This window comes from Syngnathus floridae, chromosome 14 (genome assembly GCF_059516105.1).
Source record: "Syngnathus floridae isolate MCC-2025c chromosome 14, RoL_Sflo_1.0, whole genome shotgun sequence".
Lineage (NCBI taxonomy): Eukaryota > Metazoa > Chordata > Actinopteri > Syngnathiformes > Syngnathidae > Syngnathus > Syngnathus floridae.
In genome coordinates, this window is record NC_142426.1 from 2069336 (window position 1) to 2085605 (window position 16270).

Below are 16270 nucleotides of genomic sequence, written 5' to 3' on the forward strand. Positions count from 1 at the left end.
GTTAATTTTATATACCAGGTGAGAGAACATAGCGGTCACACAAGGGGTTTCTTGAGCATAGTTTTGGGAAGTCACAGTGTTTTAGACATGGACAATGACGAAGGGAGAGCCATGAAGGAAGACTGCCCCCCCCTCCACACACACAATAACATACAAATCATTCCCCCTCTTTCCTAAATGCAAACAAAAAGAAAATCAAACTCAACAACAAATAGATATATTTATATATAATATATATTTACTCTTTAAAAATAGAACTTCAGTCTAAATACTAACATCTGTACAAACTACAAAAATAAATTTTGAATATAAATAATTTATATGGCAAGACAACATTTTTTTTTAACTACAAACAATGCACGAGCTTCGCCTCGACCTCCTCCCGATTAACTCCTCCAGCCAAAGGTGAGTATGTAGGGTGAAATTATTTTTCCACAACAGCACAGTAGCGCCTCAACATTCTGGCTTTTTTTAAAAAATAAAAATAAACCAAAGCTGCCACTTGAAAAATACAGAAAAGTTCTTCCCTGCAATTGACACTGGCAGTGATGAGACCATTTCTGTAATGTAAGAACTGCAGAGGAAAAAAGTGGAAAAACAACAACAACAAGAACAAAAACAAAAACACAGAGTTGCTGTCAAATGTGAATCATAGCTTATAAGTAACTCCATTTGGGTTACAACAAATCAAAAAGACTCCCTTATAATTCCCATTGTGTTAAATCTGAGATGCAGCCACAACTAACAAAACCTTCAAGTAGACAAAACTGCAAAGAACTTAATACTGAGCTCAGGATTCTGCTGCACGGACATTAACGAAGAAGGCACAATGTTAAGAAATCGGTTAGATCTCACAGTACAATATTATATATGTGTGTGTGTGTGTGTGTGTGTGTCTTTAACGGGGAGGAAGAGGGGCTACTGCATTTTTTTTAAGGCAAATCACTTCAAATGACTTTGTGTAGCAGCAAAAAAAAACCAACATAATAATACCAATAGAAATAAAACACTGACCATGTATGTTCAATAGCCTAATATCTTAATAGGATCTCACTCTGTGTGGACATTTTTTAACATATAGCACATTATTCTTCTCATTCTATACACTATGCTGCGGAGGGTGTCATGAAAACAAAACAAAACTTCCCCTCCACAAAAAAAACCCCAAAAACTTTTACATGAGTATACCCAAAGTTATACAGTACTCTTTTAAATAGCTTCCCTCTTTCTTTAGTATTTAAAATATATACTCATAGAGTTACATAATGTCCTTCAAATAAATCCTATGTGGCCACTATGTCGAGTTTCCAGAGAACGGGTCCAGCACTATGGCCGTCTGGATCCTCGACCCCCCTGAAAAACATGAGAGAAGAGGGAATTAGATTTTCACAAGCTGTGTGGCCGGCCACATGTTGGGATGTTTTTCCTTGAATCATTTTCCTCTAAAAAAGACACTGATTGTTGCGAAGAACAGAAAAAGTCACAAAATGTCACCTTGTCTGGTCGGTTGCGTCATCTGATCCTGTGGACAGTCTACGTCCCGGAGCGCTAAAGAGTCTCTCTTGTACGAGGAAAACTTAGTCCCCTTAGTGGCCTCGAAGCAGTCCGACTCAGTGTCCGTGTCGAAGCCTTCGTGCATGTAGCCCTGGTAGGCTGCTCCGGGCAGGGTCGGGTGCACTGCCACCGTCACGGAGGCGGTGGCCGTCACCATGGTGACGGGCCCCCCTGCTGAGGAATTGCTGTAGTTGCTGGGCCCTTTAGTCCTGTTTGGCTGAGGCCCTCTGGGGCCGCTCTGGTAAGTCCGACCAGGCTGGCCAGGTACATTTTGCTGTCCCGGCTGCTGCTGGTCCCGCTTGGATCCATCCCAGCATGTCACCTGCGAGTTCAAAGACTTAGCGTTGTGTGTCGAGTCACTGGACGGTTCTGTCCGTCCTCTGCTTTCCTTCAGCGGCCTCACCACCTATCGCAGAGAACACACCATTTAACCATGTCGAAGAAAGAGTAGAGAAATGTAAAAAAATGAAAAACATAGATCCCGCCTACCGTGAGTTTGGGGAAGCTGGGATTCTTGCTGGCTTCCAGCAGAATGTGCGAGGTTGCAGGCGGCACGCTGTACGCACTGCGGTCGCAGTACTTATAATCCTCCTCGCCCATCCCCGACGTGCTTGTCATTTCGGAGGAGTATTCCGAATCGGATGTCTCGGAGAAAGCCCGGCGGGGGTCCGCGAAGTAACCGTGATGAGCCATGGGCGGAGGGAGAGGTGGATCGGGCGAAGGCGCCGGTCGGCGGCCGCCGCCGTCGTCGGACGCGGCCAGCTCGGCGGGGGGGCCCAGCATGGAGAGGAGGACCGGGAGCAGGATCAAGCCGTTGAGCATTCCCAACACGGTCAGGATGGCCAACACGGCAAAGAAATACCTGAGGAGGCAAGAGGAGAGGGACATTAAAGTCGGATATACATGCAGCCATGTGCCAGACAAGCAAAAAGTCACAAAGTAGTTAGCAAGTGAGCAACCAGTTGGCCTGGCTTCTTCTATAACTCTTCGTCTACCTCGGGGCACTATGCTGCCTCTCTTAGGTCCGTCTTGGTACTACAAAGGATGAGAAGGGAGCGAATGTGATTCCCCCAAATCTTTTGATGCCGCCGTGGCTGTTGCCACAAGAACACTTCCCTCCCTCCGCGCTCTGTTGTGTGTTTTGGTGTTGCGTGCGTCTCAGCACAGCTAAAGGGAGGAATGGGGGGAGCGCGCCACAAGAAAGAACTCCCCAGAAAATTAGAGAGGAGTCCATTTAAATACTAACAGAATGCGGGCAGAAAGAGTCATGAGATGCAGTAGGGACAATATGGAAACAAGCAACGACTATGATTGATTTTTTTTCAGGGTTCTCCCCCCCCACACCTCTGCATTAAAACATCACATAAGCTCAAGATGGTGTATTCAAAGCCAAGCCGACACATCACAGTGAGACCCAGGCAAGAGAGCGCGAGACCGACATCAGCAGGAGACCTCCAACGGCGTCTCGCTCTTCGGAATTCTGTTGTTTTGAATTAGGCGTGCTGTTTATTCAGTGTATCCCAAGGCCAGGAGATGTTTAGTGCAGCTTATTTACCTTCCTCTGGCTAGTCAGCTCCATCCCTGCCCCATTTGACCCAACCACAGGACCTCCAACAAAGATGGTGTCACTTTTTGTTCCCTCTTTTTTTGACTGTATTCAAGCAAATCCAAATTTGGAATTGTGCGCCTTTAGTCTTCAATCGAGCTCCGGTACGAGTTATTTTTTTCATGTATGCTCTGCTTGCATATGTTGCTGCTCCGTGGGTTGGAAAGAAACACTTGTTTACGATGGCAATATTTATTATTAATGATGAAGCTAGTAAAGGTTCTCGTGACATGATTGAATGGTTTGGTTGCATTTGTCAATTTACAATGTTTAATTTTCTGTTCTATGTCAGTTTGACAGTTGATGTCAAGAAAAAAACAAATAAAAAGCTTGCCGCACACTTTACCAGTGCGAGTGAGATGGGGAGTACATGTGCTTTGAATATTTAACAAATGTATGTTTTAATACGGCTAAGTGTGTTTGAATATGTTGGAATGTGTTTAAAACAGGTTTAATACTATATACAAAAAAAATCCCATATTTTCACCTATGTGTCTGGACCCTAAGTATCCCGGTGATAAATTGGGCTAAGCTGTACATATTTACACCACTCCATCTGGATGCAAGGAAGCCACCCTCTGAGCACGTCTCCCCCACTCCTCAGCTTTCCTCTCCTCTCCTCTCCTCTGCTCTCCTCTGCTCTCCTCAGCTCTCCTCAGCTCTCCTCGGCTCTCCTCATCTCTCCTCTCCTCTCCTCTCCTCTCCTCTCCTCTCCTCTCCTCTCCTCTCCTCTCCTCTCCTCTCCTCTCCTCTCCTCTCCTCTCCTCTCCTCTCCTCTCCTCTCCTCTCCTCTCCTCTCCTCTCCTCTGCTTTCCTCTGCTTTCCTCTCCTCCCTTGCCTTCCTTTCAGCAGACAAACTGTGCTTTTTATGTCACGGAGGCCCCGCTTGCAGTCTGTGAGCTCAAGGTTGCGGTTTTGGGTTCTGGGCCCGAGACCGCATTCAGCTGAAAAACATTGAGCTATTTGCCTTCTTTTTTTTCCCCCCACTCTGACCATGAAACACTGGTAGAAAAAGGGTGCACGCACATAAACACAGGACAGCCATGTCTGTTGGTGGCCCACGCACAATCTAACAGCCTGACCGGTTCAAATTTAGCTCACTGTCTTTTTTTTTTAACCATGGCACCCAATATGGAGGCAGGGAGCGCCAAACAAGATGATAGGAATTTTTACAGATTCCAGTGTGGATATGTGTGTGTGAGAGAGAGAGCGAGAGAGAGAGAGTGAGAAGGAGAGACACCACCCAGTGGGTAGGAGAACACTAGCATGTTTACGAGCAGCTGCTACACACCCTTGATGTTTTTCCCATTTGTTGTGTGTTCTGAGGTCAGAGAGATGGATGCATGGGCGTGTCGGGAGTGACAGAACCAGGTGCATGCTCTTTGCTGTGTGCATAAATAAGGGGGGAAGTTTGAGACTTCCTATACGTAGGTGAGACAAGACAACTGTCTCTGCCCGCATCAAAGAAAACATTGTCAAAAGGTGGATGGATGCTGTCTGATCTGTGCAAGTGCCAGTACATTGGCCATCTCAGAGCCACACTTGCATCTCACCTCATGATGAAGTCAAACTCGGAGCCCGCCAGCATGAGAACGCCCAGCAGGGTGGAAACGGCGCCGTCCACCACCGGGGCAAACATGTGCTCCAGAGCCACGGCCGAGCGCTTGTTTCTGCTGCCAATGGCTGTCAGGAAGCCCTGTCGCAGAAAAGGTGGAAAGGAGGAATGAGTTGCAAATCTTGTCGATTGTACAAAAACTGCCGCTCGCGGTGGCGAGGCTTGGCGCTCGTCGGAATTCCTGGATTTGTTTGATTGAAGCTGTATGGAGCTACAGGATGCTATCTTATATGTCAAGTAGGGCATGGCAAATGGATGGAATTTCCTTGATTGAAAACGAGGGAAATGAACAATCTGTATACGTATGTCTGCCTGAATGACCGACCACCCTTGAATGCCAACCATTGGACTGATGTGCTAACCACTAAATTCGACTCACCAGCACAATGTGAACAGTGAACTCCACTCCGATGCCCACCGAGGCGATAAGGATGACCACGGGGATGGCGCTCAGCTTGATGCCGATCAAACCCATGATGCCGAAAAGCTCCACCGTCATCATGGCCAGGATAAACACCTGAAAACACACAGAAAGGGAAATTGAGCGATGGAAGAATGGAAGCAAGACGGCGTGAAGATTGAAGGTGACGTGAGGGACTCAGTTGAGCTCTTTTGCCTTTTCACCCCATCCAATCTTTGACCTCGGGGGTCTCTGCGGAGTAGCGTCAAATTACCCACCCTAATACTTCTCCGTCCCACCGACCGCGCTTCTTGCTTTTCCTCTCACAGACAAGAGCTCCCTTCGTGTGTGACTGCGGCACTCGCAGACTTTGTGGTTATTAGTTCGAATGGCAGCAATGGTATTTGAAGCGTGTCAGAGAGGTTCAATCTTCTTGATACGGCCTTCCCATATCACGCTAAAGCTCGGATTTACTGTACTACGACGGGTACATAAACAACACCCCCGCTGGTGCGAGCATACTACATCAGAAGGCACTTTCGGAGAGCTTTTGATCCCGGCGGGGCCTCCTCGTTGGGGCACGGTGAAATTGCAAAATGATAAAAGCCCTTTTACTGCTCCACCGCATACAGGCCGAGCGAAAGCTTCCAAAGGCGGGTGAATGCGTGGAGACTACAAACGCATGTGTGTGTGTGTGTGTCTGATTTCAGTCCAATTAAACACATTCCAGCAGAAGCTGCAACTGTTGTTATGCTCCAGTCCAGGCGGTGGACATGCATTTGTGGGCTGGGGGGGGTGGTCACCAGCTTGTGTGTGAAACGTTTTCGAACAACTCAAGACTGTCTCTCTTTTTCTGGCTCACACATCTCTCTGATGGATGGGTCGAGCGGGCCAAGGTCGCGACTGGGCAGATCCGTCCTGTCCCCGAGCCTCTCCTTCTCCCTCTGACAAAAGCAGTGATGGAGTTGGAGGTAGAGGCTTTGGGAGGGCAAAGTCTTTCTGGCTCCTTTGCATTCCCTTTTCTAAGGCCGGCCCTGCCTACATTAGAATGACAAAGGTCCCCCCCCTCGTATGTGTGTGTGTGTGTGTGCGCGCTGGCCCTCCGCAGCGCAAAAGGCCCCCCTTGGTCGGACGACGTTATTGAGCTGTGCCGAGCGGGAAGGAAAGGGGGCTAATCGTGTTGCTGAGGTGGAAAATATTCAAGGCGGAGGGAGAGGTGCACTCACAATGATGCCGGCGGTCCACGGGTTGAGCAGGAGCAGAGCGCAAACCAGGAAGGTGCACGCTAGCACCACGCTAATGGCCAGGAGGAACCAATGCCTGAGGCCGATGTACTGCTCCCAGAAGAGGAAGGGGTACCCGTTGGGGTAGTTGAACACGCCCTTGCGGCTGAACTCGTCGCAGATAGCCCTCACGCTCTCGATGGCCTCCACAAAGTCGCCGGCTTGCCGCAGTCCGTTTAAGTAATACGGAAACTGGGAGAACTCCAGGGGCTCCGCTGCCGGAACTGCAAGGATGAGGAGAGCGTGATTTTGTTTTTTCCCCACCGCTTCGGAAAAGACGGCAAAATAGTGGCCGAAACTTACTGCGCAGATTCTCCCCCGTGGTGTCGTACTTGTCGTGGATCCACTCTCTGGGATGCGGATAAAAGTTGGCCTGGGAGGCGGCGTAGCCCAGCGGGTCGTTACTGACCCACACCGTCAAGTAGATGTAGAACACCTCGGGGGGGATAAGACCCTCGGCATCCACCAGCCGGCGAGAAGTCAGCTACAAAAGGAAGGTTTGGTCAGACGGGACGCCAAGGAGGGAAAGTGTGGCACAAGTGCCGCCTTATCTTACTTGGCTGTAGTCAAAAGGCTCTTTCTTGGAGCCCGTTTGGATGAGGAGCTTGTACGCCAGGGCGCCGTCCTCCGTGCCGTTCCTGTAGCTGTCCGAGGTGATCCTGCCCGCCAGCCAGTCTGCGTCAAAAGCAGCCTGAAGACCTGGACATGAAAAGATTAGCGCGCTTGTCATTTTATTTCTGCTTCGGTGAGCAAAGAAAAAAAGTGAAAGATCACATTTCTGTTTCTGTCTGGTTTTGGGCAGCTGGCTTTGATTGACCTGTTAGCTATTACTTCCTCCTGAATGGGCCTCTGACATGTCCTAGCCTGAGGACACACGCACATGCAAAAGATAACCTCCAACCCCACCCCAATCTGTCTTCTGCTCCATCCCTGAGCCCAGGTGGATGGGTTAAAGTAAACATTCCGCATGAACTTTCCCTCACCCTTGGCAGCCACGCCCCACACCCATTCATTGAGTACACCTGAAAAAAGCCGCCGGCCATCTGAGAAAAAACACCACAATGTAGTAAGTAAGTACCTCTGAGCCAGTCCTGGAAGTAGTGCAGCCACATGCGGGGCAGTTTGCCGTCACTGTCTCGGACCACGGATCTGACAGAGTTGAAGGCGTTGTGGAGCTGGAGCAGAAGTCGCTGCGAGCGGGTGTAATCGAATCCGTCCATGGTGACCAGATACATGTTGTAGAAGGAAAAGTATTTGAACTGGGCGTCAATGAAGTCGTACTCCTTGGTGTCGCGTGGTACAATGTCAGTCAGGTAGAGGCCGTCGTGCACCGTGGTGGTCCCGTACAAACTGAGGCCCAGGAGGCCCAGGAAGAGCACGACCACCATGGCTTTGCTTTTGGGCTTGAGGAGGAGCGGGGCGTATTTCTCCCTGGCAAAGTGGGACAGGTTCCAGCGGAGGAACGGGAGCGGGACGCACTTCTTGCCCAACTTGGAGTCCTCCACCTGAGCTAGCAAGTCCCGGGTAGAGCTGGAGGTCGGGGTGAAGAGCTGCGAGCCGTAGGGATCCTGCACGGGGGTGCCGGGTGTAGGCGTGATCGCTACGAGGGAGGACACACACAAGGAATGACATACATTACGTGGGTGGGCCACCTCTGACAGAGCATCCGCCTGGGTTTTGACTCCGCCTACCTTGTGAAGCGGGAGGACACAGAATGATGGACGTCGGGCTGGTGGAGATTTGAGAGGTTGGCGGCAGTATGGTGACAATGTGCTGCCCGGCAGCGTCGCACTGCGTGAACGCTTGCACCGTGGTGGTGATCTGCGTGCTAGTGGTGATGGTGGAGCCCGTGGCGAACGGGTGCGAGGCCGGCGCCCGGCTCTGCTCGGGGGTGTCCGACAGCTCGTGCGGGGACAGGTGGATGACCTGGTCGGCGCAAGGGTTGTACAGGCAGCACAGCACGTCCAAGCGCTTGTCCTCGCGCCGGTGGAGGTCTAAACTGAGGATGGCGGGGAAGATGAGCAGCACCATGGCGAAGTTGAACACCACCACGATGGCCGCCTGGAAGGAAGGAAGGAAGGAAGGAAGGAAGGAAGGAAGGAAGGAAGGAAGGAAGGAAGGAAGGAAGGAAGGAAGGAAGGAAGGAAGGAAGGAAGGAAGGAGGGGAACACAATTACAATTTTTATCCCCCTTTGATCACAGTAGTCTATAAACAAGACAATGTATGTACATATATATATATATATATATATATATATATATATATATATATATATATGGAGGGAGAAAAAGAGCAAGAAAAAGATTGACATGTTTTTTTGTTTTTTTTTTAACAAAATAATGGTCCAGAAACACTAAGCAGGCCAGGCAAACAGACCAGGAGGAAAAAAAGTAGAAGAAGCAGTGGTGGGAATAGTATATACATATAAGCTGTGAGCTAAAGCACCAGCCTTCAGCAGCCCCTCGCTGTAGCCCCCCGAAGCTGCTGATGTCCTAACTGGCTGCGGTTTGCACTGTGTGTACTCCCGGGAGCGAGTGTGTATTTGTGTGTTGCAGACCACCCACAGTTAAGTCACAGATCAGAGCAAAGCGCCTCGACGGCTCAGTGATATACGGATCCGAGAGCTCCCCTCTAGTTCTCTCTTCCCTTTACTGTGGACTCTTCCACATTGCACACACATACAAACGTTTTTTAAAAAAAAAAAAAAAAAGAGTTGGCGCTGTTGGTGCAGTGGCCATAAAAATTGGGAACAAAGGCTTTCCCCTGCTCTTGAATAAATGTCAGCTCTCTTAAGTCATCCCTTTCATTTTCAAAGTAGCCACCAGGCTCTCGCAGCGCAATTGTTTATTTCTTTGCGTAATAAAAAAAACAAAAACAAAAAAACGGAAAGCGGGTACCTGCAAGGAGAACGCTCGCAGGGCCGGGATGGGCACGAGAGCCGCCATGAAAAAGGCAATCATGTTGTTGACGGAAGTCAGAGCCACGCTGGTGCCCGTGCGACGTAAGCAGTCTCCGGTCCGCTCCTGGGAGAGAACGCATCTTAGAGGAGAAGGAAAGACAAGGCGAAGGAGAGACAAGGAATGGAGTGGGAAGATAGATACCTTAAAGGGAATGTTACTCCCGGCCTCCGTGAAGGAGTGAGCCAAAAGAAACATGTCATCCACTCCGATTCCAAGTGCCAGGAAGGGAAGCACCTGGGATGAGCAACACAAATAGTCAGCACTGACTCGTTCGTATACAATATGGAAGCTTTGACAATCGGCTCACGGGAAGTACACGGGCCGGCTGAAATCCAAAGCCGCAGCCCCTCCCCCTTTCTTGAATAAAGTCGGCGTTGTCGACGTGGTTACCTGAGTCGTGGCGGCGTTGAAGGAGAGTCCCAGCAGCGAGCAGAGACCCAGGCCCGCAGCGACCGACAGAGCCACCAGCATCACGCCGGCCAGTCCCACGGCCCCCTGCGACTTAGCGCAGTCCCACCTCAGCATGGTCACGCAGGCGTACGCCAGCTAGTGAGTAACGCACGTGTGTCAAATGGTCAGTCGTGCATCCGAGCGGGCCAGAGACCGCGCCGTTTTAGTCAAAACAAATGGCTCACCATGAGCAGGTAGCCTCCAGCTACCCGTAAGACGCTGACATCGGAGAAGGACTTCATGATGTCGTTGAGTGTGGTGGTGGAGAAGGCGTGGATAGACTGGCTGGAATTAGACGGCATACTCTGGTGGACCACCTGAGGGATAAACAGCGATAAATCAATCCCACCTAAAATGCTTCCAAGTCTCATGTTTAGCTATTAGCATCAGACATAAGAAAGAAAAGCTCGGATGCCTCGACATACATTCTGCACCATGTTTATTTTACATGAAAGAGTGGAGTACCATAAGCGCTCGCTTGTCCCTTTCAACAAAGCCCCCCCAAACGAAAAAAAAAAAAAGCCCTTTGAAAGACAACACGTATGTGTGTGCGTTTCACATGTGCCGGTGTGTGTACGTACGTACGTATGACAAGCGAGAAGTAATGAGCACAGATGCCAGAGGTTGTCGTGTCAAAGGTGAAAGGAATGGGGATCACATGACCGAGGAAGGAGGTCGCTGCCATGAACACGACTCAGCTATTTTTTTTTTTTAAATTGATATCATCACCACTACGATTTAAACTCCGTTTGTTGCGTTGTTTTCACAGCGTGTTAGTTTATTTTATTTTTTTTCCCCCAAAACGTCTTTGGTCTGCCCTCCCACCCTCTCCCCTTAGTGGTGGGTGTCAGCTATCACAGCAACAGCTTGTTCCCATAATGAGGGCTCTGACAGTGAGAGACGATTGGCCTGCCACACACACACACACACACACGCACGCACACACACATGCATGCTGCTCTGCGATTTGCTTACGAGGAACTTGACGGAATTCCAACACGAGTGGAAGAACATGGAAATATCCCCTCATTTTGCCGGCGTTCACCCCAACGCTACTGTGACGGAGTCTTGGAAGCGGAATGGTTCCTACCTCCACAAATCTCCGTTGCCACGACTCCAGGATGGCAGTAGCCTTTTCTTCATTCCAGTTGATGTCGTGGATCTCATAGTCATCTTTAAAGTGCTCGTACAGCTGCTTTGGGCTCATCAACAGGAACATGCTTTGAAGAGCCTCCGCGCTGCAGAGAAGAAGAAGAAAAAAACTCAGCGCATTAAATTCAGCCACACTACTGTCCTCAACGTTTACAAGTGCTTCTAAAAAAGCAGGTGTTGGTGTTATCTGCTGCTTTCTGGGCCGTCAATAAAAAGAAAAAGAAAAAGGTCTTGGCAGCGCTGTGGCGAGCGGGAGCGCTGCTCAAAAACTGATCATAAATCAAACGCGGCGAGAGTGTGACTCTCTGGCAAATGGGATGGGAATCTTCTTTCATTCACGGCTGTGCTAAACGGGCCCGAATGGGTCGCAGTCTGGGCCCGCACCCAATGCGGTCAGTGCGCTTTTTCAGACAGAAAAGGAAAATGTCTCATTGAGAGACCTGCTTGACTCTTTTCGAGTCATCGACTTTTATTCAGCTGAGACGCACAAGCTGCTGGGCTATACCTTGAAAATCAGAACTCCTGTGCGGATCGAAGCTTCCAAGCTTACTTACCTCATGAGAGCGTCCTGGGTGTTCTTCACGCGCCCCCCAAGGATCAGCTCCTCCTGCCAGTGCATAAACTTCCGGCTAAAACCGTGGCAACCGCCTCGGAGGCGTCCAGCGATGTCAGGAGACTGCAAGGGACAAAGAAACACACACGGTGAGCCACTTGGGTGGTGTGGTGTGGTGTGGTGTGGTGTACTCCCTCCCGGTGAATGATGGGCCGGGCGGGTTCATCCGTACCTCCAACTGCTCTTTGTTGGGAGCACTGAGAGGGCAGTCAGGATCTGACGGGTCCAGACAAGGCCGGTTCATGTAGGCGTGGCCCACCTGCAAAATGACACCAAAAGGCTCAATACGTACAACTAGTCACGGAGATCCTATTAAGTAGAAGCCAATTCCCACCTGGGCTTTGTCCAACATCTCCTTAAATCCTTCCAGGGACGTGAACTGACTCAGTTCCTCCATGAGCTTGACTGGATCCAGATTCATCCACTGGATGTCTGGCATACCCCTGCGGAGCAACCACTGACGATCAACACTGACCCAAACACATCCCGAGTGCTATAAAAGCAAAGGCTTTGTGCGCTCTGTTTAAGGAAAAACTCTTTGAGTTGTCGGCATGAACGCTGGCTGGCTGAAATGGCCGTTATTATCCCATTTCACACTGCTACAATACCCAAGGCGAAGGCAAGCGGGGTGGCTTCCATTCCTCGATGCCCTGCACTGAGTCATAAGAATTACCTCTGCCTCCCAAACATCTTGATGTGTCTCACAAGAGGTCAAAATTAAGTCAAAGGTTCAATATGAGAGAATCTCAATGCATCAGCATTTGGAGGCAACTACCGTATTTTCCGGACTATAAGTCGCACCAGCCATAAAATGCCCCAAAAAGTGAAAAAAAACATATATAAGTCGCTCCGGAGTATAAGTCGCATTTTGGGGGCAATCTATTCGACAAAATCCCACACCAAAAACAGTCATGAACGAGCAACAACAGGCTAAACGATAGCAACAACAGGCTAAACGATAGGTATGCTAACGTGACAAACACAAACAAAGAGCTGAGAATGGGCCTGACGTAACATATAGAGTGATTAAGGACAACTATTACATGAATAACATGTTTATAAAACCATCGGTGTCACTCCAATTCATTAAATAGCAACAACAGGCTAAACGATAGGTATGCTAACGTGACAAACTCAAACAAAGAGCTGAGAACGGGCCTGACGTAACATATAGAGTGATTAAGGACAACTATTACATGAATAACATGTTTATAAAACCATCGGTGTCACTCCAATTCATTAAATAACAACAACAGGCTAAACGATAGGTATGCTAACGTGACAAACTCAAACAAAGAGCTGAGAACGGGCCTGACGTAACATATAGAGTGATTAAGGACAACTATTACATGAATAACATGTTTATAAAACCATCGGTGTCACTCCAATTCATTAAATAGCAACAACAGGCTAAACGATAGGTATGCTAACGTGACAAACACAAACAAAGAGCTGAGAACGGGCCTGACGTAACATATAGAGTGATTAAGGACAACTATTACATGAATAACATGTTTATAAAACCATCGGTGTCACTCCAATTCATTAAATCCATCGATCGTTCTTTGTCAACAATGGGTGCGCACGGCTGAGGGCGCTTGCACTTCAAAATATTCCACAGGCTCATATAACGAAAGACAAACTACATATATTTCAAATAACTATAATACAAGCTAATAATATTATCAAACCACCCGTACACTTTAAATCCATTAAATCCATCGATCAAATTCCTCGTCCTTTGTCAACATCGCCGCGCGTGCGCCCTGACGTCAGCCTCTTCTTTATTCCACAGATCTACGATATAACTATATTGTAGCCTTAACAAAGTACAAGGATAGACGTGGGTTTGGTAAACGGCTCTTTATTAAACAAAACAAACTTCCGAGCGTGTGGCGGCGTGGACTTCCAGACAGACCGGGCGTGCGTGATGGCCATCATAGTTTTTCAAACCTTCTATGTCACTCCAAATCCTTAATTCCTTCAAACTCTTTGTCCTCCGTGTCACTTAGAGATGATCACCGCTAATGATGCTGGTAGTCCTTATGTGGGCACGTTTGTATGTAAACAACCGCCGCGCCGCGCTACTGACGTCACTTGAAATAGTAATCCATTGGTACATCACGGTTCTCCAAACTTTCTTTCTGCTGCTCGATTACTGTTTTCAGCTGCATATTTTACAATTTGAAGTTTGTAACCTGCAAAATATGAGTTTCTTTTTGGTGCCATTTTTCTTAAGCCCACCCAGTTGATGAGTCACGGCCAACGGTGAAATTTAGAGCCCCCTCATCCAGTTTCGTCTGAAAATATAATTTTTTTGGGTTGTTTTATCAAAGTCAAAGTCTGCTTTATTGTCGATTTTTTTTTTATATACTAAGACACACAAAGAGATTGAAATTACGTTTCCACTATCCCTCGGTGAGATAGTACACATATGCATACAAGCAACACAAAAAAAAACCCAAGAAGGCACAAACAATGAATAAATAAGAGTGTTGAATAAATGATAAATAAACAAAGAATAATAAATAATAATAATAAATATAAGAGGAGCAAAAATGGAGCAAGTGTACATACAGCAGACAGTGGACTTGGATATGGTGCTTTAAAGTGTTAGTTGCTTTATTTGATGTTTTCTCTATTTTTTATGTTTTGAATATGTTCAAGATAAAGATATAAAAGCATGTGAAGTGATCAACTATACTAAAAATAACATGGGAAGTGGTCAACTTTACTTGTAAGTAAGTGATGTCTTAATGATCAAGTAAAAATTTGTGAAAAAAAACATATATAAGTCGCTCCTGAGTATAAGTCGCCCTCCCACCCAAACTATGAAAAAAAAACCGCGACTTATAGTCCGGAAATTACGGTATATTTTTTTCCTTCAGACAGAATTCCCAATAAAAAAATAACTAACGGAGGAACAACTGAAGCCCCGCCCTACATCCTCCCTGCAAAAACAATTGATCATAAATAAATAACAACAGATGCCAAGAAGGCAGAGCGGGGCACACTGAGATCACTTGGCCCTCTGGAGTGGAGTGGACTGGAGTGGAGTGGAGTGGAGTGGGGAAACATAAACAAATTTCTGTGTCTCTTTTGTAAATGAAGCAAGCGCTCAATTGAAATATCACTTCTGGCTCTGGAGAACTTTTGGACAAAAAAAAAAAACGCCACAGACTCCACTGTTAAGCATCTTGTTGTCTCTCCGTGTCTTTCTCCAGGACTTGAGGTTTGAATGCGGCCCATTTTATTTGTTGGACAACTTGGGGAGCTGGGAGCGCGGGGGCATTACCATGAGAATGGCGAGTGTTAGCCGCGAGCTGACAAAGCCGGGGCACCCCCAACCCTATCTACCTCCCTCCCTCTTTCCACCGGGGCCCCTGCACCGATGGACACTCACTCGTAAAGTGAAAGAATGCTTACCATTGTCTGACCCAAAGGGCTCCCCTGCCACCGCCGCCACCATCACCCCGCCCTCCTTCTCTCTACCAGCCCACCATCTCTCCCTCCCTTCCTCCCTCCCTCACCCGCCTCACTTTCTCTTTTTGAATTTCCCTGTCAGGACAGCCCCCCCCCCCCCAACTATAACCCCGGCCGGGCCCTAAAAGAACTCTATTACTGACCGCTGCTGTCAGTCACAACACCCAATGACAGCCTGACTGTATCTTTCCATCCAAAGTGTAGTTCAACTTATGAACAGCCACAGTCTGCAATGTGCCTCCAGAAGTTGTCTGCCATGCCAGCAAAATTAGAGTTCCAAATAAATATATACTATATTTTTTTGTTTTTACTATATATTTGACTGTTTGCATGATGAAAAATAGATAATAGCATTAGTTAGGCAGAGCATTAGTTTCATCCGCTGATCTCACTCATCAACTTCAACTCACAAATGAAAAAAGACGCATGAGGCAATAAGTGTCTATTACAAACAGAGCCTATAAAAAGTATGTTTAAAAACATGACGGACGGCCTTGAGTATCCCAACACTTACGGTAAATAGGCGGACCCTCCCTGTAGCTTGGCCCCTTCCCAAAAACAGTCCAAAGGGGTGATTATCATGCAAGGAAATAGCTTGTCAATCATCTGGGGATTGGGGAGAAAAAAAGAGATGAATATAAAAGATGAAAGTGATCCAAATGATAATAAAGTTGACTAAAACTTACCCTTTCAATCATGACATTTTCAATGATGGGGACTCCAGATTTATAGCATATTTTATTGAGATCCCACGACCTGTCAAGCCCAAAACAAACGAAATCATCTATTTTTATCAGACAAAATAAAAGATATGGCTCATAAAGCTCTCCACTTACTTTCCAAAGAGTGACACCTGCACCTTGCTGGCAGACAGTGCAGCCTCCATGTGCACCAGTAAAGCTTCCTGGGTAAGAATGTTGGTGCCTTCTTCTTTGGGGGTCTGGATGAGCATCTGGGAGGTGAATATGGACTCCTCGCCTTGCTTCTCTCTGGTGTAGCGAAGCTCCCGGCTCACCCGACTACCGGCTTTAAAAAAAAAAAAAAAAAAAAACCTTCATCTTTTGGATTTTATACATCAGTGAGGGCATCCATCAATATTACACATTTGGCCCGAGCGGACAAAAGCGTGTTGATATATTTTGCACATGAACGC

The 16270-nt window shown here is 47.7% G+C and overlaps 1 protein-coding gene across 2 annotated transcripts in view; it reads right to left on the reverse strand.

Moving 5' to 3' along the window:
- Nucleotides 1-677: 677 nt before the first annotated feature.
- The window catches only part of ptch2 (patched 2), a 36583-nt gene continuing 20990 nt past the window's right edge, over nucleotides 678-16270 (reverse strand). For both annotated transcript variants that reach the window (XM_088396073.1, XM_088396072.1), the window contains exons 3-23: nucleotides 15954-16143; nucleotides 15804-15873; nucleotides 15632-15723; nucleotides 11969-12077; nucleotides 11807-11893; nucleotides 11576-11697; nucleotides 10960-11107; nucleotides 10055-10186; nucleotides 9810-9965; nucleotides 9561-9653; nucleotides 9357-9482; nucleotides 8150-8519; nucleotides 7537-8058; nucleotides 7015-7157; nucleotides 6762-6942; nucleotides 6402-6682; nucleotides 5155-5292; nucleotides 4714-4856; nucleotides 2044-2416; nucleotides 1495-1960; nucleotides 678-1353 (exon numbers count right to left, since the gene is read on the reverse strand). In XM_088396073.1, the coding sequence (XP_088252199.1) occupies nucleotides 1295-1353; nucleotides 1495-1960; nucleotides 2044-2416; nucleotides 4714-4856; nucleotides 5155-5292; nucleotides 6402-6682; nucleotides 6762-6942; nucleotides 7015-7157; nucleotides 7537-8058; nucleotides 8150-8519; nucleotides 9357-9482; nucleotides 9561-9653; nucleotides 9810-9965; nucleotides 10055-10186; nucleotides 10960-11107; nucleotides 11576-11697; nucleotides 11807-11893; nucleotides 11969-12077; nucleotides 15632-15723; nucleotides 15804-15873; nucleotides 15954-16069 (3927 nt within the window). In that variant the 5' untranslated portion in view covers nucleotides 16070-16143 and the 3' untranslated portion in view covers nucleotides 678-1294. The remainder of the gene's footprint in view (nucleotides 1354-1494; nucleotides 1961-2043; nucleotides 2417-4713; nucleotides 4857-5154; nucleotides 5293-6401; nucleotides 6683-6761; nucleotides 6943-7014; nucleotides 7158-7536; nucleotides 8059-8149; nucleotides 8520-9356; nucleotides 9483-9560; nucleotides 9654-9809; nucleotides 9966-10054; nucleotides 10187-10959; nucleotides 11108-11575; nucleotides 11698-11806; nucleotides 11894-11968; nucleotides 12078-15631; nucleotides 15724-15803; nucleotides 15874-15953; nucleotides 16144-16270) is intronic.